This window comes from Diceros bicornis, chromosome 32 (genome assembly GCF_020826845.1).
Source record: "Diceros bicornis minor isolate mBicDic1 chromosome 32, mDicBic1.mat.cur, whole genome shotgun sequence".
Taxonomy (NCBI): Eukaryota; Metazoa; Chordata; class Mammalia; order Perissodactyla; family Rhinocerotidae; genus Diceros; species Diceros bicornis.
In genome coordinates this window covers 36,414,258-36,437,197 of record NC_080771.1, presented here as the reverse complement: position 1 = coordinate 36,437,197, position 22,940 = coordinate 36,414,258, and the positions used below count along the sequence as shown (strand labels likewise).

General features: G+C 43.8%; 1 protein-coding gene across 7 annotated transcripts in view; it reads right to left on the bottom strand.

The window, feature by feature from the left end:
• The window catches only part of BANP (BTG3 associated nuclear protein), a 128,289-nt gene that overhangs the window by 90,162 nt on the left and 15,187 nt on the right, over positions 1-22,940 (bottom strand). For all 7 annotated transcript variants that reach the window (XM_058528443.1, XM_058528446.1, XM_058528445.1 and 4 more), the window contains exons 2-4: positions 9,255-9,393; positions 4,759-4,850; positions 2,620-2,819 (exon numbers count right to left, since the gene is read on the bottom strand). In XM_058528443.1, coding sequence (XP_058384426.1) covers positions 2,620-2,819; positions 4,759-4,850; positions 9,255-9,324 — 362 coding nt within the window. In that variant the 5' untranslated portion in view covers positions 9,325-9,393. The remainder of the gene's footprint in view (positions 1-2,619; positions 2,820-4,758; positions 4,851-9,254; positions 9,394-22,940) is intronic.

The window sequence follows — 22,940 nt, the reverse complement described above, 5'->3', positions numbered from 1 at the left end:
CAGCCCTGCAATCACTGGCATGCTGGAGAAGGCCGCAAAGACGGTGGCTCCTTGCGGCCTGGAAATGCCTTCATTCAAGGGAGCAGCTCCATCATCTGACAACTCAAAACCCAAAAGATCATGGCACACCAGCCAGGAGGGACAAGCTCACTAGAAGCAGTGCCAACCTCTCCCTGCCCACCCGCATTGAGTGTGGGGGGCAGTTTTATCATTAGAACTGGAAGGGAAACCTGATGCCAAGGAGCCCAAAAGCAGGCCCAGGTTACCTTCCCGGAGGCTTCTTCTTAAAGATGAGGAAACTAGAAACTGAGATTCAACACGACTATGACTTGGCTGAGGTCACCCAGCAGTTTCAAACCAGGATAACTTGTGGCACGCAGAAGCCTGTTCTCCACCTAATACGCCCCACTCCAGATACAGAAGGCACCCCAAAACAAGTCGTCCTCAAGGTCCAAGCACAGCTGCAACTGCAGTTGTCCTCGTCCACCTGACCCTGATGAAAGCATCACAAATCATCCACAGTGGAATCTGAATGCGTAGATTTTCAACACTCTCCCTGACTCATGAAGATTACCTCTTCCAAATACAGATAAAAAGTGACAAACCACTAAGGAGGACCAGCCTCAGAATATGCCGGCTTCTTACTTATGGGTAGGAAGCATGTCATTCACTCTTTTCTTATCCCTTAGAGCAACAGTTCTCAGTGAAGGAGTCCAGGGGACGTTTTGAAATCCAGTGGGACATATTTGATTACCATAGGGTAAGAGAGACCACTGGGATTTAGCAGGTATAGGCCAAGGAGGTTAAGACATCCTTCAATGCATTGACACAGTCTCATCTATCAAAAAATCTTCCTGCTCAAATTTCAAATGTCCCAGCCATTCATATGAAGGAAAAACATGCTTCTAACTCTCTAAGCCCAGAATCTTACTCCATTTTACATTTATACACAAAATATTTTTGGATAGTTTTAATATAACTTGAATTTTCCAGGAAATCAACTATTGTTCAAGTCTAGAAAAGTGTATACTTTGCTTTATTTGAAACTTCACCAAGAATTGCTCATCATTTTGTAATATTCCATCACCAGCTGGTATCTGAGTCCCTAGTGTGACAGCCCTCCTGATCCAGGACTCGACATACAAGGTTCAGGCATCTGGCCTATTCATTGCCCCTTGTGTATTTTATCCAACCACTTACATATTAAAACGCATGTTATTTTATTATACACTACTATCTTTTTATTTCTCCTTACATTACAGTTAAGGCATTACATTAATTTTTTAATTATAAATTATATTTTCTAAACACTGCATTTTAGGATAAGAAGGCATTCCAAAAAAAATTATTCTTAAAAAAAGGGATTGGGTCTGATCAGTCTAAGCCTCACTGCCTGCACAGAGGACAAGCTCAACAATGTTGAGAAAATACCTGGGTGATCTGCGAGGACACAGTACAGATGCAGGGGAAAGGCTCTGTCTCAGAGCAATACCATGGTCTACCCCTGGGGATGGAGAGCCCCAGAGTCCCCCACCCCCAGCTGGAGAGCAGGGTTGGGGGCCATGCAGGACAATTCTGCGAGTTAGAGGAGGCGCTAATAATTATGCCCACACAGCAGGTGTCATCCACAGGTGTCCCAGACAAACAAGGACACGTGGTCATCTTGAACTTGGAGAATGTTTGTGAGCATCCCAAAACCAACCAGGAACCCTTCCTCAATCCCACACTCCCCTGAAAAGTCCACAAAGCCTCTAATGCTGCTCCTGTCCCCAGAGCAGGTGGAATCCAGCAGATGCTGGCAGAAGGCCAGCTGCCATCCATCCGGCTCACTGTGCCTCCCACTCCTCTGCATCTACCACGACGGCCCCCAGCCCACCATGCCACCGCCCTCCCTCCTCACAGATACACAGGGCAGGAAGCAGCAGTGGGTCCACAGAGAAGAGCCCTCAGTGAAAATGCTGCAAGCTCTCAGCAAGTACAGAGACAAATTTTGCCACCGCCACCAATATGACTGCTTTGTAGCCAGTTGTGGGAAAGGATGAAAATGCCAAGAGGACCGATGGCAAGCGCTGTCCAGAGCTCGCTCATCTCGGGAGCTCCAGTATCTGACCGGGGTGCCCTAGACTGACGGGTGTATAAACAGGGCAAAGACTATGAGATGTCCTTCCAATCTAACTGAATTCTCCGTGAAGTCTCAATTCAAACAGTACATAAACTACTGCACAGCTCACTAAAGCTAGGCTCTAAATGTTAAGAAAAACAGGCAAAGTAAAAACTACAGATATGAATGGAAAGTTTGATATACTCAAGTGCAATTTATAAATACTGCATATGAAGAAAAACACCTAAAGTCTAGCCAGATAGAAAAGAAACAAATGTACATCTTCAAAGATTTGGTGGGTTAGTTCCAAAGAAAAGATGCACCAGACTGACTGATGTCAAAAAGAAAGTGGACAACGACTTCGAGTGGTTCAGCAGGATGTCGTGTGTGCAGTTTCGGCCTAACTAACGTCGGTGCCAGGAGGCCACTGAGGCAGAGACCCTCGTGTGCAGAGCAACTCGAGTCACCAGGCCGCAAACCTGGCAAGGGGGTGGCCCGGCCCCTCTGTCTGTTCTTACCATCGCACTTTGTTGCATGTCTGTGTCGCGCCGAGAGGGGAGCCCGCCACCATGGGGACCTGGATGGGACTGTGCTGCTTGTTCGTGACCAGATCCAGCTTCTCCTCTAACGATTTACAAGTCGCCTCCAGAGCTTGCAGCTTGGCCTCAATGCTATCCAATCGTAAGCATATGGTCTGGTTAATGGAGTACAGGAATGACTGCAAGGGAAAAAAGACACTTCAGAAAGGACATCTTGAACTCGGAGGAGACAATTCCAAGGAACACCAAACAGCTCTTTCCTCATTTCAGCTGTATCTGTTCCAACAGAACCATCCCTACACTTCAGCTCTTTAGTTATAAGCCAGGAACATCTGAGTAAGAAGCTCAATGTTTTGTATTAAAAATGGGACAACGCAATCCCAGCTCTACTTCTATGTGTAGTTGTGACTGTTAGTTACCTTAAATCCACATAACAAAAACTTTATGTAGTCTTTAGGATGCTATTCTATTTACCAGTAAATTTATACATAAAACTAGTGAAATCTTTCTAACTATGAAAACAGATTACACCTATCATCAAAACAGCCTGAAAACCACTGGCCCTGCACGTTCACATTATTCCCAACTGCCTTGAGGTGGACACATGGTAATGAGGTTCCCGTGCTACTGTGAACAGCAAGCCTGCCACCTAGTGGTCAACGTGCAGAGCAGCCTCCCGTTTCATTGTCACTGCTGAGTCAAGTCCCAATTGCTAACTCCAATTAATCACAGGCAGCAGTGACACACATGACTCCAAACGCAAGAAACGGATCAAATACACAAATCAGACGGGGAAGCTCTTCACTTCCCACAGCCACCATTCCTGCCGTGAGTCAACAGGAACAGAGACGGAAGCATGCTATTCCAATAAGACTTCTACTGTGCAATGAACACCCTAAGCCTGCCCTACCAGGTGATCCGAGGATTCTGAGTGCTAGTTAGAGCGAGTTCGTTAAGCTCAATTTAGTAGCAAGGCTGGCTTGCGAGCCAGCAGTTGAAAGTAATGAAGAATTTGCATTTCTTCTCTTCCGCTCTTGACTGAAAAGAGCAAAATGCCTGCAGTGGACACATCAGAAGGAAGGGGCCAGCCCCGGGGAAGCAGGAGGCCCGGAGGAGCTTCAGAGCAGGCCACGCCCTCAGTACACGGGCAAGACGACGGCTGGCCTTCGTCTGCACTGACGGGACCCTACCCCTTTACTTACACTGCTCCTCCTTGTTAACAACATGAACTGAGTATTTCTAGACAGATGCCCTGTACAAATAGAGGAATTATAGGAAAAGTTACTTCGGTTTTCATTTGCATGGCTTTCTTAAACTTCTCACATGCACTGATATTTATCTCCAGAACTCTGGAAACACCAGACCAGACAAGTAAATCCAGAGATCCAAAATCACTGATGGACTGACTCAGTGGTTTCCAAGACCACGTGAAATAAACTTTAAAATTTAGGAGACTTAAATGACAGGTACAGAAGTACTTCGTCGCTAGTGGGAAATATTAGCCACACTAATTGTTCACTTTCCTTCCGTCCAGAACAGGTCTATGGGTCTATAAGAAGATGCCTCATGTGGCAGCCATCTCAATCTAATGTTTATTCTTCTTACTTTTCAAGGGGAAAAAATGGCTTTATACACTTTGTAGGGGGTTGAACGGTGACTCCCAAAAACAATGCATCCACGTCCTAATCCCCAGAACCTATAAATGTGGTCATATTTGGAAAAAGTCTTTGTAGATGTAATTAAGTCAAGGATCTCAAAATAAGATCTTCGTGGATTAGGGTGGGCCTAAATTTAGTAACCATGTCCGTAGAAGAGAAGAGAAAGGGAAACAGACAGACACACAGGGAGAAGGCCATGTGAAGACAGAGGCAGAGATGCAGCAAGGCGGCCACAAGCCCAGGGACGCCTGGAGCCCCCGGGAGCTGGAAGAGGCAGGAAGGATCCTCCCCTAGAGACTCTCTGGGGAGCATGGCCCTGCCGATCTTGATTTCAGATTTCTAGGTCCAGAACTGTGACAGAATAAGTTTATGTTGTTTTAAGCACCCCAGTTTTTGATAATTTGTTATGGCAGTCCTAGGAAACTAAGATTTAAGTAGTGAGATATGTTAGTATTTTTACCTTTATAGAGGGGTCCTGGCAATTGATCTCTAGTCGCTGGCGTTTCAAAGCTGGTTCATCTTCATCTGTCACGACATGATTCTCCAGTACAACTGAAAACCAATGGCAGAAACAAAAGACTTAAACTTTAATACAAGTTTTACAGAAGTTTTAATATTAAGATAGTAAACAGTTCTGACACCTTAAGGTTAAATGAGAAATGGTGCAACCTGTTTCATATTTTACCTTTGCACGGTTTTAACTTAAAATTGTCAGTCAGGCAGAAAATAGGATATCTCCTTAATCTCAAGAAAAACTGCGATACCAGGTAAATTACGCCCCTAATGTGCCACTGAGTTGATCCTAACACCAGAACTGCAGGCTTCTCATTCAATGCTCTGTTAGGCTACCCTGTTTGAATTTCAGCATAATAAAACCTAATCAATAGTAATGATTTCTTCCCAACTTGAAGTCTTGTCTGTTGGCAACCTCATTTCAAAATCAAAACCACTCTGTGGTTATTATGTTTTCTTAGGTGTTGGTCATCCAAACTGTCTCAAACGTAACAGGATAAGTTCTACAGAAGCTACTCCACAGTGCTGCTGAAATCAATGCCTCCCCATCGGCACCTTTCAACTGATCTTCGTGGCTTCCCCTTGGAAAAGCAACTCAGACCAAATTCAAGGCTTGCCACAGTATGGTCCCAACTGCCTTCCTCTTGTCTAAAATTAACTACAAAAACAATATTAAAGATAACCACAAAATCAAAGACCAAAACTGTCCACAATCACCTCATCTCTGCAAACCCCAATCCTTTGCCCCGGTCTATCTCGCACATGTCCACGTGAGCAACTGTGGGTAGAATCCACAGTCAACATTTCCTACTGAACATGGCGCCATGGGTACTTCTCCATTTCCCTATAGGGTTATTACCCTCTCACCTCCTCGCCTGAGGCAACAATGTTAACTGCCTGGTGGAATCCTCCTCATCTACTTCCACATGCTCACACGTTGACACAAACCTATCAGACATCTATGGGAGGGCCAACATCATCTATCAATAGATCTGTCTGCATCTTTCCTCTCCACTTAGCCATGTAACGTGGCCAGCCCTCTCGGCTAATGGCTTTAACTCACTTTTTAACAGTAACAGCAGTGTGTGAATCTATTCTACAGAAATGAGTGCCAGTATCTGAGAATATAGATTATACAGGTATATATAGAGAACATGCGTATTATGATATTGTGTGTGTCTACATGCACGGAAGCATGTTACTGTAGGACTTATGGGAGAGAATCCACCAATGGAGCATAAACTATGGTGCATGCACACTAGTTGGTGGCGTTTTATCCATCCACCTTTCAAACACACCCACGCTAGTCGAGCAGGATGACCTTGCTGTGGACAGACGATGCCTGCCTCACTTGGACAGTGCTGCCTGGCCATGTCCCAGCTCCTTCCCCTAAAGCTCCCTGAACCACCAACTGCCCAGCCACCTCCACTTAGGGAAATCCATCCACCTTCCATCCAGCCCCATGTGGATGCCGGAACTCACACTCCCTCACACTGTGACACCAGCAGTGGCAAGCTACCCCCGGAGCAGATCACAGCCCAGCCCCTTACACACGAGGCTGTCCACAGATGTGGGCAAAGCACATGCTGCTAGCGTTGGATTCCTCAACTGCTAAGGGAGGGTCGGGGCAAGCACAGGGGAGACCAGTGCACAGGTCTCTGTGGTCCCCGCCCCACCTCAGTCAAAGCAGCTCCACTTCAACAGGCTGTATGTACTGAGGTTCCAAATAAGATCTCAATTTAAAAAAAAAGAGTGTCAATGCCTTTAAGCCTATACACACTAGATGATTCATCGCAAAACTCTAAAATTTAAAGACACTGAATAATCCTATGGCTCTAACACGAACCTTTCACAGGTCCTAGGCAAGAGCAGTAAACTGATCTCCCGGAGGTAAATTACCCAAAGCTCTACCTGGCAGAAACCAACCAAGGGCCAACAGGAACGAGAAGCACCCGCTTACCCAAGGGCTATGCATCACACGCCGTGGACCCTGCCGCAGGGAACGCCTCAACCACCTCCAGAGAAATGGGTGTGAATCAATTCTCATTAAGTGAAAAAAGAAAAATCCATGCTTGTAAGTGTTTGTGGTTAGCAAAACACAGGTTCTCAGAACCTTAGTCAAAACCTATTTACTCCTATTGGAAACTGGTAATTATACCAAGACTGGGAAGACAGAGAAAGACCCCAGCGATCATTATTCCAATCCTTCTAATTTGCTGAATAGAAACAAGTCCAGAAAAGTTAAGTGACTTGCCCGGGGCCACACAGCTAGTTTCCTGTAACTACAGAAAAGACTGCTCTGTGCCACTTGGCAGCGTGAAGTCCCTCAAGGCTGTAAGCCAGGGCAGCAAGCAGATGTGTAAGAGGAAATGTGCCCGTGTAGACGACAGAGGTGCACACACCAGGGTTCCAGCAGTGACTTTCTAGGACTGTGGGACTGCAAGTTTATTTTCTTCTTTGCCCTTTGCTGCATTGCTTTGTATAATTTTGCATGCATTACTTTTAGAATTCGACTAAAGAACTCAATGTTCATTTTAAAGCCATCACAACCAGCTGGAATGACAGGTTTGGTGCGAGTTCCAATCTTAGGTAGGTGCAGACTGTAAAGTGCCACCATGTGGTGAGCACGTGCAAATCAGAAGAACCTAAACATTTTTACTTTAAACAGAAATCGGAAAAAAACGGAAGGACATACATGCCAACAACTTAAAAGCAGTTCTATCACTAGGACTGTGGGAAATTTTTATTTCTTCTACTTGTTTGACTATACTTTTAAATATTACAAAGGTCATATTTCAGAGATGAGGAAAAAATAATCTCGATCTTAAACACACTCTGATGCAAACGTGTGTAATGCACCATGGCATTTGCTGGGTGCATGCGACCCTCAATCCTCTGGGTCAGAGACTGCACGCTTTCTGTGTATGAAGGCCTCAGAGATCCCCACACACAGTAGATTTTCATTAAACAGTAAATTGTAGTTGCTGGTTAATTAAGGAACAGTGACGGAACAAACCAAGATTGGAAATGATTCCTCTAAGCCTTCCTTGCACTAATCGAGAGAAAGAGAAAATTTATTTGGGATGTAAGCTGTCAGAATTTTAATAGCTCTAAAAATGCTTAAAATTTATGTAACTGGAACATTTTTCTTTTGTAACATTGCAATACGTGCTTTCTAAAGAAACTGTCATTCACCTACCAAAATATGAACAGATATTTTTAAAATTATGTACAATAATAGTGCTGCTGCTTTTCTGTTTTTTTTAGTTCAGTGGTATCTAGGCTGTGGTGCTAACGAGGTCAAGGCTACACGTTCCAGCTCTAAACACACTGGTCAGCTGTGACGGAGAAAGTCTGGCTCAACAGCAACACTGCTATGCCCCAGCTTTGTTCAGTGATCTGACGCTCTTGAGCCTGCCAGGTAACAGGTGACAGTGCTTCTCATAAACCAATCAGAAGCAAAATAAGGAGAAAAACAGATTAAAGAATAGCATTCCTGAAAGAGCGCCTTCATTTCTTTGTGACTGCTCATTTAATCGCAAAATTATTTATACTACTCTCCCCTTCCCTAACATAACTAATTTCCAAATAAACTTTTTCTATTTTTCAAATAGATCATACAAGATAGACATCATTATACTTTCTTATGAGATTTCCAAAAATTCTCTTTCCTGTGGGAAAAAAAAGAAAGTCAGCATTTCAATTCTGCATTTCCAGAAAGAATAGCCAGCAACCAAAATGCTCTGTGTGCTTGTCACTTCAAACTTCACAGAATATAAGACGCAAAAAAAAAAAAAAGCTGTTCTCACCCAAAGTCGATGGAAGAAGAACACAATAAAACACTTCTGGGAGATTTGTCAGTGTCTTATCAAAATTTTGAACACAAAAAGCAACTCTACTTCTAGGAACTTACCCTACAAAAACATCTGCCAAGATATACGTGCACGGATCTTTATTGCAGGGGCGTATTTAAAACAAAACCAGTGTAAACAATGTAAGTGGCCGTCTACGAGGGAAGAGTTCAATAAATGAGGCAACACCCACAAGCGGAGAACCACGCAGGTGTCAAAAAATGAAGTTTGCACATATCAGCACGGTAAGATTTCCACCAAACAGGACAACAGTGCATTTTAAAAGGGGGAAGGTGCAAGGAAGAGGGTTGTGGAACCTTACGTGGGTTGGGGTAGGAAGGGGGTAGCAGAGACTGGAAGTGCCTGTGCACACGTCAGAAGAGGGGAGAGCGGAGAGGGTGCTCGAGGGCTACCCACCTGGGAATGGGTGGAGGGGCCGATGTTGTTTACACACTCTAAGATTTGCATTTCTCATACACAGCATGCATCTCTTTTTCTCTTTATTTAAAGGAAAGAAAACTTGTGGAAGCGCTGTTGGATTTTTAAAGAATAGAGAGAAGCACAGTTCACCTACTGTCCCACAGCTCTGTACCTGGGTGATCGGGACTGAGGTCTTCCACTGCAATCTGCACCACATCCGCCAGATCCTGTTCTGACATCATCCAGAACGAGAGGGGAGTGGCCAGTCAAGGAGCAAGAACCAGACTCACGCAGGATTGGGTTTCTGTCGCCTACAAAACAAAGACAAAGACAGAAGAGTGGGAGATTAATAACTGTGACCTGTGAAATGATGAACACTGCTAACCATGAATACTCTAGAGGACATCAAATGTCTGTGGATGTTTTTAATATAGGGTTCTTGTTGCCCCAAACCACCAAAAGGTTAGCGTTCTTTGAGAATTAAGAAACAGCTCAAAAACTCTGCTCACTGCCTGTCTTAACCACTAGACTAGGCCCTACCTCACAGCCTCTATCAGTCCACCCCTCACATCACCTCCAAAGTCCCCTTCCTAAAATGTTTGAACACGTGATCCCCAAGCCACATCTCCAGTGGTCCCCTGCTGCCCACAGAGCACGCCCTATCCTTCGCCTGCCCCCCGCTCCGGGTCTTACCCCAGGAGCTCCTGCTCCTCATCCCCAAAAAACCACCACACTGCTGGTCTCCACCAATAACACACCTCCCCGCCTCCCAAATTTGACCCAAACCACCCTTACCCCTAGGCTGTCCGCACACTCCATTTCTGCTACTCAAACCACCCTCCCGCTAAGCTCCTCTGCCAGCGCAGACCTGAATGCAACACCACCCCACTGCCACGACCCTGGGAGCACTGCCGTCCCTACCACCACTGCACCTGCCAGGGCCGGGGCCACCTCTGGTTTGAGTTGTTGTCCCCGAGGCTAGCACCGTGTCTGGAACAGAGTCAGTGACTTTCTTCCAGCTCCTGAAACACTTTGATTAGGCCTAAAGAGACCGTATCTTCCAGAACAAAAATGAAGCCATGTCATCCCGAATATCACCTATCAACACAGGGCTCTAAATACAGTACGTGAAAACAGGATGTCCTGGAGAACTCAGGAATCCATGTCACCGTAATATTTTTATCATATTATACTTCATATTTTAATTATTTATAAATAAATATTTATAAAATAAGTTTATAAGATAAATTATTTCTCTTTCCCCAGCTAGACTACATGCTCCTTGAGCACAGACACCATGCACTCAGCTCTCTCCAGCACAGTTCCTTTCAGCAGTAAGTGCTTACTGTCCCAAGTCACAACTCCCATGGGGCAGGGTGGAGGGGAATTAAAATTTTCAGATCATCTAGTTTCAACTAGGAGTCTACTGACAGCTGCTATTAAGGGATAAGTTCCAATAGGCATAAAATTAAATTCACAGTTTTCACACGCGTTCTTAAATCCTATAAATAACAGGGTTCCTCGTCTCTTTTGTCCAGATTTAAATTCTACAGCTTAAATGGTAGCAGCTCCAGAATTTATTAGGGACAACAATTTGTAGCAGGAGGAATCAAGCTCCTGTTCTAAATCCTCCTTTATAGAGTAAACACAACATTTTTACTTAAATGTGTGATTGAACATGTGATCAACAAAATGGCAAGGGTGTTTTTATTCCCAGTTTATACACTTCACACAAGACTGAATGAATTGAGAAAACATCAATTGTCCTGAACAAAGAAGAGAGACTGACGACAAACAGTGGGGAGGAAAACAAAGGACCTCAGAGGCACTACGACTGACCCTTTACACATCCAACTACGAAAAATGGCAGTGACAAAGATTTTTAATCTCCCCAAATCCCCCCATAAAAACAACATGTGGAGCAACTGGGATGGCAAAACCCAAATCCAGGTCAACATCTACAACAAACGGAGTGGTAAGGTGTCCTAACGAAGCCCACATGCCAAGCGAGTGGAGACAAACCACTGACAGCCATGAGATGGTCACGGAAGAAGCAGGTGTGAAGCGGGAGCAGAGAGAAGCAATGAGGCACCCTGGAAACAGCAGCTGAAACCTGGAGGCGAGCACAATCCAACAGCAGACAAACACAAGGGGGTCTGCAGTCATGTCCCAAAGGCCTAGAACATTCTGGGCCCCATGAACTCTCAAAACTAATCATCCAAAGCTCCCTTCTAGGCCAAATACACTGAAAAGAAATGACTGGGAATAGAACACAAAATGTACAGGACAGGGAAAAATAGAGACAGAGGAAAATGAAAGTCTAATCAAAAGTAGGAGAGAAAAACAGAGCTGGGGGAGCTCAGAAAATAAGCTGCTACATTTCTTTTGAAAACTTCCTAAAATCAACATAAGACAGAGCTCTAGAACACTGAAGTTAGAAAAACTAGTCTAAGTCAAGCCTCCCTTCTAAATATTCAGGAGAATTAATTCCAAATAAAAATGAATAACAGAAAATATTAAGGTCAAATGTCATGCAAAGATAATACATTTTGAAAGAGAATATGGAGCAAAACAACATCACTACAGACAACGAAAGCATGCTAGAAAGACATGTCCCCAAAAGAGAGGAAAACTCTCCTAATATTTCAAAACAAGCTAAAATACATGAAGGAAATGATGTATGATAACATTAACCATAAACCAGCAATAGGAAAACTCAGAAATGAAGTAACAGAACTCAGAAAAGATCAGAAATAAAAGAAAAATAATTTCAGAAAGGAAGACTAATCTAGAAGAAATCCAAGAGCAAATAAACACAATAAATTATGCCTTAAGCAAATAAGAAGGAAAATTTTAAGAATAAAAAAAAATGAAAGAAAAAGTAGCATAGTGACAGGCAAAGAAGATCCAACATATGTATAATAGGAGACTTTAAAGAAGAAAACCAAAGCAAAGCAACAAAAGAGAATATTAAAACTGTAATTCAAGAAAACTCTCCAGAAAGCGTCGGGGGAAGGGGGTGAGGAGGCGGTGTTTGATACTTATGAAAAAAGACACATCACAAACCTAGGGAGAAAAAAAAAAGCAGAACAACCAATACCAAGACATACTCTAATAAAAATATTATTTAAAGAAAAATTCCTTTAGACATTCAGGCAAAAAGACCAGGTGACTTATAAGGGAAAAAAAAATTGGTTATCAAATTATGATAGAAGAAAATAGATTAATATATTTAAGGTACTCAAAGAAAGAAATGTGAGCTTTTATATCCAGACAAAATGACTCTCAAGTATAAAGGCAGCAAACTTTTATCAACATACAGTACTTAGAGAATAGTATTCCCACAAACTCTTTCTGAGGAAACTGCTGGAAAACAAGCTGCAGTAAACTAAAATCAGTAGAAGAGAGAACATAAAAACTGGTTAGTGGTGAGCATCCTATATTTACATGTAGAACTAAGACTAAATGAAAAATATAAAGGAGAAAGTATAGTATGCAATAGCTATAGGCTCTGACACTGCAGTTATAATTTTACTGTTTAAAAATGGGGAGAAAAATTGGGAGAACATATACAAACCAAGCTTTAACAATTTTCAATAATCACACTGAGTGGTAGTGTTGGAATTCCCTTCTGAGAATGTTCTGTGTGCAAATGAGGACTTTACAAGTTATTCCAATTCTATCATTCCTGATGTCCTTCAGAACAAGGACAAGCAGATCCAAAGGTCAGAAAGGAGAGGTCGAGTAAACACCTTCGAGCTGTGGATTTGAATTGGAAATACGAACTCGTGTGCATGTGTGTGTGTGTTCATATATACACTCTAGCTCTGTCCACTAAAAAGGGGTAGAAACAGTGGTCAATCCAGCAGCAATGTGCATCCCTAGAGCACAGATTGTGCAGCTGAAATACCATCTCCCACCAAAAGAAATCAACTTCTCAGAGAAATGGCTGATTCCAGAGCTGAGGGAGGGAATAAGCAAGATGAGCCTAGAACATCTTGTTATGCCAGATGTAAGGAAGTTATCAAAGACATTAGGATTGTATCAAAAGGACTTAGGGGCCAACTTGAAGAAGCTCCTCCTGGCCAAAGATAGAAAATATCCACCATCAAGAAGGTTAACAATGTAACGGATTTACAGGGAAATATTTTTAAGTTCATGAGTTCAAAATGATACCAAAAAAAGTCACCTTCGGAGGGTGCTAGGCACCTAAGTCTTTAATTTTTTAAAAATGGTAATAAAGAAGGAATCAAACATTTATCCCACCTTTTGTGGAAATTAATAAAAGAAACCTGAACCAAACTGGATAGGGAAGGCCTGTAGGGGGAGCTCTCAGGCCCTATCACACATCACCAATTACTCCAAACAGGAAGAGAGAAATATTTGCATCTTCCACAGGAAGTAAAACTACTTTACTACAGAAAGAAGATTTCTGTCCACCCAGCAACAGCCCAGCCAATGAGAAATGCCGCAGCTCAGCCAGTGAGAAGCCATTGCCATCCTGAACCATTACTCTCCTCCAAGGGTCTTTCATTTAGAACAGCCCCTCCCTATTCCTCCTTTTCTCTATAAAAGCAGCTCCCTCTTTTGTTCTCTTCCTGAATTTTGTTCTCTTTTGGCTATTCCTGAATAAACTCATTTTGAGGATAAAATAACTGTTAAATTTGCTTTTTTTTCTTTTTGCTGGGAAAGATTTTCCCTGAGCTAACATCTGTTGCCAATCTTCCTCTCTCTCTTTTTTCTTCCCCCTCCCCAAAGCTCCTGTACATAGTTGCATGTTCTAGTTGTAAGTCCTTCTAGTAGTTCTCTGTGAGCTGCCACCACAGCATGGCTACTGACAGACGAGTGGTGTGGTGCCGTGCCTGGGAACTGAACCTGGGACGCCGAAGCAGAACACACCGAGCTTTAACTGCTAGGCCATCAAGGCTGGCTCTAAATTTGCTTTTAAGTTGACACTTTCTATACAAATTGTACCACTGAAAAACCAAATAGTAAGTGATAAAAAGTTTCTCTGTATGGAAGTATTACAGCAAAGAAATGAGGAAGGAATGATCCTTGTTTTGCCATCCCTGAGGAATTAAGAATTTAGTGGTGGAGCTTCAGTGGCTGTTAACATCACAAACAAAACTAAACATGATCCCATGATCCGCCTTGTTTAATGAAACACCAACTATGAGGTCAGCTTGCTGCTATCAAAACAAACTGACAAATGAAAATGCCCAAGTTATTAAGTATCTAGAATTCTAATACTACTAATTTACAGGAAATATAGAGGTCAGAAGAACATGCCCAACACCACCACGGAAACACACAGCAAAATCAAAATCCAGACCGTGGGAAACTCTACAAATTATCCCATTTAATCCATAAATAAACTTCATGTAGGTAAGGGGCGATCAAAAGGTCCCTATAAATTAAAGGTGACTTAAAACAACAAAATAGGCAAAACTCTAATTTTCTATATTTGCATTATATTTATTTTTTATTTATTTATTTTTATAATTTTTATTTATTTATTTTTTTCCCCCAAAGCCCCAGTAGATAGCTGTATGTCATAGCTGCACATCCTTCTAGTTGCTGTATGTAGGACACGGCCTCAGCATGGCCGGAGAAGCAGTGTGTCGGTGCGCGCCCGGGATCCGAACCCCGTCCGCCAACAGCGGAGCACGCGCACTTAACCGCTAAGCCACGGGGCCGGCCCTGCATTATATTTAATAAAATGGGTTTTTAAAGGCAAAACTCAAACTGGAAAACAATATTTGCTACACATACACTGAAGAACTAATTTCCTTCTTTCACAGCAATAGAAAAAAGACCAATAAACCTAATCAAAAATGAGCATAGGAAATAGAGTGAATTCACAGAAAAAAAAGTCACAAGGCTTTTAAACATGAAAAGAAGTCAACCTCTCACATAATTTTTAAAACGCAAATTTAAACGCAACACCATTTTCCACCTATCAGATGGGCAACAATCACTAAGTGTGACACACTGTGCGGGAAGAGTATCAGACGAAATAAGCTCTCTCGCTCTCTCTCTCTCTGTCTCTCTCTCTGTCTCTGTCTCTCTGTCTCTCTCTATCTCTCTCTGTCTCTCTGTCTCTCTCTCTGTCTCTCTGTCTCTCTGTCTCTCTCTCTCTCTGTCTCTCTCTCTCTCTCTGTCTCTCTCTGTCTCTCTCTCTGTCTCTCTCTCTCTCTCTCTCTCTCTCTCTCTCTCTCTCTCTCTCTCTCTCTCTCTCTCTCTCTCTCTCTCTCGCACTTCTGGGCAGAGCGTAAACTGGTGTAACTGATGAGCAACAGGCAAAAGCTATCAAAATGCTGCTGGCCACAGCCTTGACCTTGTCACTTCCCATTCAGGAATCCTTCTAGCGCACAGATTCACACATTTGTGCCAAGATCTACATATCAAAAAAAACCAAAACAACTAAGGTATTGCTTTTCACAGCAAAACAATGGATACAACCTAAATGTACAGTAACAGGGAGTTGTTAAAAAAAGTATTACACAGATAAACAATGGAATATCAAACAACTGTTTAAAAGAATGAGGCAGATCTTTGTAAGGAAAAACTCTCAAGATGCAGGATTATATGAATACAAATGGGACAGGATGTGTATAACTTTTTTTTTTTTTAACGAAATATGTTAGATATGCACAAAATATCCCTGGGACATAAGGGGTGAAAAGTGAAAATTTTCCTTTTCACTCTTTTATAATATTTGCATTTTTTATCATGTGCATTTATCACCTTTTGAAAATAAAAAACACACTTTTTAAAAATGGTCATACAACTAAATATCTAGGCATAAACTGCAGGGGAAATTCTCAATTCCAACCTCAATTATATACAGTAATAGTCACTGAATCCTGGCCCCTCTGCTCAACATTGGGAGTTTGTTCAACCTTCAACCTCCAGGACTCAGAGGCAGGCAGAACCTACATGAACTGATTTAGGAGGGCCTGTCAGGCCTAACAGGTGTAAGGAAATAAGGTGCTAACCCTCTGTCCTCTGGTGATGACCTCTAAGTACAGATTAACTGATGGTCAATTTGAAGATCAAAGCTACTTATGCCATAAACTGGATCTTCCTTTTTCCAATTTAAGTACCAAATGCAAAGATGACTAAAGGGATACACCAAATTTCTTAATGAAGGTGGTAGTCCTCAGAGAATACCACCCAACAGATCTTTGAATTGATGGATTTAAAACGTTTTACAGTCAGAGACTTTCAGAATCTAATAAAAAAAAATTTTTTTTCCAGAAAAAAAGCACAGAGACAAAAGTCTGCCAAGTTTCAGAGGCTTCACAAACACCAGGGATTGCTGGCTGCCTATCCCAGTACCTGCTCTCCCTGGTGCTCACTGTAAAAGCCCTAATTTATAGGGACACGTGGCCATCAGACAGACTCCCCCCAGCCTCTCCTGCAGCACACTGTGGCCACATGACTAATTCCAGCCAATGGGATATGAGAACAGACGTGGTGCATGGCAGCTCCCAGGACACCTCGTTAAAAGAGAGCTGGCATGAGGCCATAGCCCTTCTTCTTGCCCTCCTGCTGCTGGACTCCAGGGATATGGATGGACAGAAGGCGTAAGGACGGCGGCACAAAGAACAAGAAGGGAGGAAGTATCCCGGAGCCCTCACGTCTATGGAGCTGCCACACGTCCCTAGCCTGCCTGCCTCAGACTTCCTTATAGGAAAGGAAAATAACCAACCACCTGCTTTAAAACAATGTATTTTGGAATCTGTCACATGCAGCCAGACTTAACCTAAGTGATAGGACAGGCCATTCATGATGGCCCTGGGTCCAAAGGTTTCAGGTTCATACTGGTCTCTCATAAAGGGCTTGTGGAAAGTTTTCAAGTGCCCAGGTCAAGCTTTTTCCTGCTTTCTAAAAGCTCTACAAGTGGCTTAAGAAAATACTCTGAGCTCACCATAAAATCCTGAATCCTAACGTCTTCCAAATGAGGACACCACACATTATCCAAGTTGTTTACTCAAAATGATTCTGTTGCCAGGATAAAGAGTCATTTAAAATTCTGCTAACAGTGAAAGTTTGAATAGAAAAAACTAGGGCAACAAGCCCAAGAAAACTGGAACAGAGCGATACACGCAGTTGCCATCTTGGCAAATTAAATTTGCCATTTCTCAGAAGTCCTGGAGATAGTCCAGTCTTAACATAATAAAGCAGCTGGACTGAGATTAGTGTTCAATAATGTCTCTAACAGCAATGACTTGTTAGAACCACAGCTAGCTTGTGAAGAGAGCATCTTCCAGGGTGCACATAAGAGCCACCAACCAAAGTCCACAAGGCAGGTGCTCAATCTCAGGGGAATGATACAGTGAGTGACAGCCGCCCATGCTGTGAACACTGCAGCCACTAATGTGTATGAGCCCAGTCCAGTTACACGAACAAAATGGAAAGACCTCCAGAGTACAGTACTCACAGAAAGGAATGTAAAAGGAAAACGGCAGAACAGTATGATATGATCCCGTGGGGTGTGTGTGTGTGTGTGTGTGTGTGTGTGTGTGTGTGTGTGGACAGGCAGGCACGCAAGTGGTCTGGAATGACACATACTGAACTGAAGGTTACCCATGAGGGAAGGAGAGTATAGATAACACAAGCTGACCTTCATCCTTCATCCTTCTGGATTGTTGAGTTTTCTATAAACACATATTATTTATCACCTGTGAAATTATTTTTCTAAAACAAAGTAATAAGTACATAGACAAGGCCAACTGCTCAAATCTTGATAAATATAAGGGAACTTTCTTCACCCCTGCCTTAAACCCATCTCTCAGCCCACAATGCGTGTGTATCCACAACCATGACCACTCCTGCACGTGCACCCGACGCTATGGCCACCACTCGCCCTTCCCTGCTCTGTGAGGGCTTCCAACCTTCTGACCACTGGGTCATACTTTCTCCTCCCCTTCCAAAATTCCAGTTCCTCCTTCCCTGGGGTTCGGTTGCCCATCTTGATCTCTCTCCATCAGTTCCCGTGAACTTGGCTTCCCCTTCCCTCCTGTAGCAGCCTTGCTCCTGTCTGCCGCATGCCTGCCCCTCTTCATGGCCAGGGCCTACACTTGAGCAGTCTTCTTCTTGGTCTCTCAGCATCAGCCTCCTGGATTATTCCCAATATATATCTCACTGCTATTTCCCCATCTCCCTGCAACTCCATTCTTCTGGCTCCCCTACAGGGCACAATTCCCCAAAGAGTGGCCTATCTATGCTGTCTCTGTTTCCCCTCCTCATTCTCTCTAAACTCAGCTCAACCAGACTCTTGCTTTCCACCCACCAAACTGCCCCATCCAGGTACTCTCCACACGCTTACCCTGCCCACCGCAGGACCTGCCCAGGCCTCACTCCTGCCTCCTCGACAGCCGTCCTCCTCCCTGGCCTGGCTCCGCTCTGCCGGTGATGCATGGTCTTTGTAGGTTCATGTCATCTCCCTGACGTGGAAGCCCAGGGCTGGGTGCTGGACCTCCTCTCGATCGTTCTGAAACACCAGCTACATGCTGATGGCGCAGATTCACCCTTCAACTCAGACCTCTCATGTGAACTCCAGATCCACGTAGCAAACGGCCTCCTGGACATCTCCCCTGGGTGTCTAGTCCAAATTTTAACGTGCCCAAACTGAACCCAATACCCACCCTACAACCAACCAGCTCCTCCCAGACTTTCCATCTCAATTTATGGCAATACCCAGTTGCTCAGGCCAAAAACCTTCAGTCCTTCTTGGTTCTTCTCTCTCTCCCATCCAACCTGTAGGCAAATTCTCTCACTATTCGCACTCTGGCCTCATCATCTCACATCCGGATTCGTGCCCTGCCCTCCACGTGAGTCTTCCTGCTCTGTCTTTGCCCCATAATTATTCCCAATACCTAGTTAAAAAGCTACTGGGATAGTGTTAAACATGTCAGACTGTGTCCCTCATCTGTCCAAATCCCTCCAAAGGCTTCCTGTTACTCAAGATGGCTTACCCGGCACTCTGATGCCAGCTGCGGACCAGCCAGCACCTCTCCCAGTGCCCCTCAGGCTCTCCTCACTGCTTCTCACTCGACCATCCAAGGAGGCCCCCCAGCTCAGCAGACACATGCCCAGCTCAAGGCCCTTACGCCCTGACATCCACCTGCCCCTCCACCACCCACTGCCTCTGCTCCAATGGCACTGGACTACACCCACTCAAAACCCACCACCGGCACCCACCTCCAGCACTTACCCTCTAACTTACTACATATGCTAAATACTCACTTGGCGTAGCATCTGTCTCCCCAACTAGAGGATAAGCTTCCTTAGCGCAGGAATTTCCATCATTGTGCTCACTGCCTAGCATAGGATCTGGCACACTCAGTGAATGCAAGTGTGATAATCTAGTGGTAGAACCCACTGCAGTTATATACGGTGCACAACTATGAAGGTCAGCATTTCTACTTCAAAACCATGGACCAAGGTCTTCAAAGTTCTCTGTGTCTATGTTCTGAGTTCAATAAGTACTGCGCCATAATTAAGTCACAAATATATTTAGTTTACAACTGTGAACTTCACGTGAATGACGCATTTGGTTGTTAACCGTGAAAATATAACAGGCTGCTCATCGGTTGTTAGCAATGGACACCAGCAGCTGTTATCAGCTGAAATGCAGATTTCACATTTATTTATTTTTTTTTTTTGTGAGGAAGATCAGCCCTGAGCTAACATCCATGCTAATCCTCCTCTTTTTGCTGAGGAAGACCGGCTCTGAGATAACATCTATTGCCAATCCTCCTCCTTCTCCGCCCCCCAAAGTCCCCGTAGATAGTTGTACGTCATAGTTGCACGTCCTTCTAGTTGCTGCATGTGGGACGCGGCCTCAGCATGGCTGGAGAAGCGGTGCGCCGGTGCGCACCCAGGATCCGAACCTGGGCCGCCAGCAGCGGAGCGCGCGCACTTAACCGCTAAGCCACGGGGCCAGCCCTCACATTTATTTTTAACGCTGCTAAGTTTTAAAGATTTCAAACACCCATAAAATAAAACCATAGGGCCATTAAAACAGGAATTAAAGGAGGCCAGCCCAGTGGTGCAGCGGTTAAATGCACGTGCTCTGCTTCGGCGGCCCGGGGTTCGTGGGTTCGGATCCCGGGCACGCACCGACGCACTGCCTGTCAAGCCACGCTGTGGCAGCATCCCATATAAAGTAGAGGAAGATGGGCACGGATGTTAGCCCAGGGCCAATCTTCCTCAGGAAAAAAAGGAGGATTGGCAATAGATGTTAGCTCAGGGCTAATCTTCCTCACAAAAAAAAAGAAAAGAAAAACAGGAATAAAAGAAAAGCTACTGTAATTGAGCATACAGCTTAGCTTTAGCAGTAATTACTAGGTTAAAAAAGAAAACGTCAGAGACTTTCGGCTTTCATTATATGAAAAAAGGCAGCAAGAAAAAATAGCCGACGAGCCTCCCTGTGTGGACACTGGGGTCCTCACTGCGGGTCACTGCAAGAACACCACTGGGTCGTCTCATCAGAGACGTCACAACATGTGGGATTTTCTCCCAGCAGTTTTTTAGGGCAGACATTTTTCATAGAGCTGTTTCTTCTATCACCCCTTGAATAAACCCTAACATTGGGTCTGATTTGGTTGAGCTTATTTCCACAGGAGGTAGAATACAGTAGGATGTTAACCTCCCAGGGCAGTGACCTGACTCTGCTCTACTGGAATTATTAACCAGCCATCAGATACGTGCACAGCGATTAGTCTACAGAGACTCAGTCCAAGAGTCACTGGTAAAAAGCCGGACATACCCCCTACACATCTTGGAAGGGCCCTGGAAGACACCTCGTGCTAGTCTAACTTCACATTATAGATGACAAAAATATGAACTGAATGTATGACTCTGAGGGTCAGGAGGGTCCCTTGACAAGCACAAGAGAGAAATGATCCTAAACACAAGTCTCAGAGCGCAATACACAGAAGAGACCCTTGGAACACGACAAGAGTGATGGGGAAGGACCGCTGTCACCAAGGTCCTAGAGCATGCCCCGCGTCCCGATCCCAGCTCCCTAGAGCCACTGCCCTTCATCTGGCACGGCTCCAGGTGGAAGTCCGAGGTCTACCTGAGTAGGCATGTCAAGTCCCCAACCCATGAAAATCACAACAGTAACTTCCATTCCCATTTAAGGAAGTGGCTAAGTAGTACCTGGTTAAAAAGCTGAACCTCCAGAAACAGGGAGACTACCAAGAAACTGGGGATCACTCGATCCTTCTGGATATAAGTGTAGTAATAAAATAACTAATTAAAAGCCAGTATGAAGTAAACAAAGATATGTGGAAAATTACTTATTTTTTCCCTCCAAATCAGTGTGGGGTGGGAGATGTAAAGGTGGAACGTGCAAAGGATGAAATGGAGAAGAGACAGAATGTGACTACAGATGACTGGTCAGGCACTAGACAAACTAGGAAATCAGGAGAAGCAAGAGGTACTTCTTCCTGTGGTTTCCACTTATTCCTAGGAAAATCCAGGCCACACTTTAAGACAGCCTCCCAAAAATGTTTACATTTAAAATTAGGACAACAAGGTCAAACTAGCCTCAGACGGCAGGTCCTTCCCCTTATGCTTAACATGTTTGATATTTTTGCCACTTTTGGTCATGCCTTCCAAAACACATGAACCTCCTCAAATATAAAACACAAATGCAGGAAAGAGAAGAGGCTGATTTAAGCTGATCCCACAGCACCCACTGCCTGGGTTCACAGACTCAGCGGTCTCACCCCCTTGTATGATCTTGATATCAGTGAGGCCCCCGAGAGCTTGTGCCTGTACAGGTATATCTCTCAACAGTTACCATACTTGAAATTAGAACAGCAAATGTTTGAATATTTCTTTATTCACTTAAAAATTACAAAAATCAACATACATATTAACATCCAAAACATTTTTTATGAAAAATAACTATAGTTTCCAAAACAACTGCAGCAGCAAAATATTAGCAAGAAGAGGGACACAGTTTGGCATTTTCACAAATCTCTTGAATGTCAGGCTTAATGGAAAATGACTGGAGTCTCATCTCTGCGCCGGCCTTCCACCTGTTGCAATAGGTTGTTCCGGCTGACGCGTGTGAAGAAAGCCCCACCTCACACAGCGGTGCTGCTGGGAAGAGAAGAGCATCTGAAAAGCCTTTTCAGATAACTGTGGACACTCCTCTTTAATACAACACCCAAACCCAACACGTGTTTCATTTCTCCCTAAAGGCTTGTTGCAGTGTGGAACCTGAAGCCATATCAGTGAACTTTCTGTACTTTATGACTTTAAAACCCACTGCTCTATCTTGCACTTCAAATGACTCTTTCACCCAGGCATGATTTTATAACATCACGCATTGGTCATTTGGACAATACTGGTTCACTGAGTTACACAGATCTTCCAAATGTTTATTATATATTATCAAAAGCATCACATTCATTAATATAAGCAATGATCTCAGCAGAAGTTTTTAAGTATTAGGAAGCTGTCGGGTGCATCGTGGCAGACACAAGCTTTCTGAAATTCCGACTTCACTTGAAAGCTCAAATTTTATCACTGGCAATAGTGCTAGTTGCTTTCCTTGAAGTGACAGGGTAACCTTGCTCATTTAATAAGAAATATTGGTAGTTTGTCAATTATTCTTTTATGGTGTTCCATGAAAAAGCGGCCAGTCCAACAGCAACTCAAATAATTGCAGAAGGGCATGTCCTCGCGGTTACACTCCAACTCCAAAACCAGCAGGGGCATTGTCCACACACCTCCTGTTCTGTCACACAGAGATTAGACAGATGTGTATTCAAGGGTTGAGATTTAATAAAATGAGTGATTTTTACTGCTTCATCAAGGACATTCTTAGGGA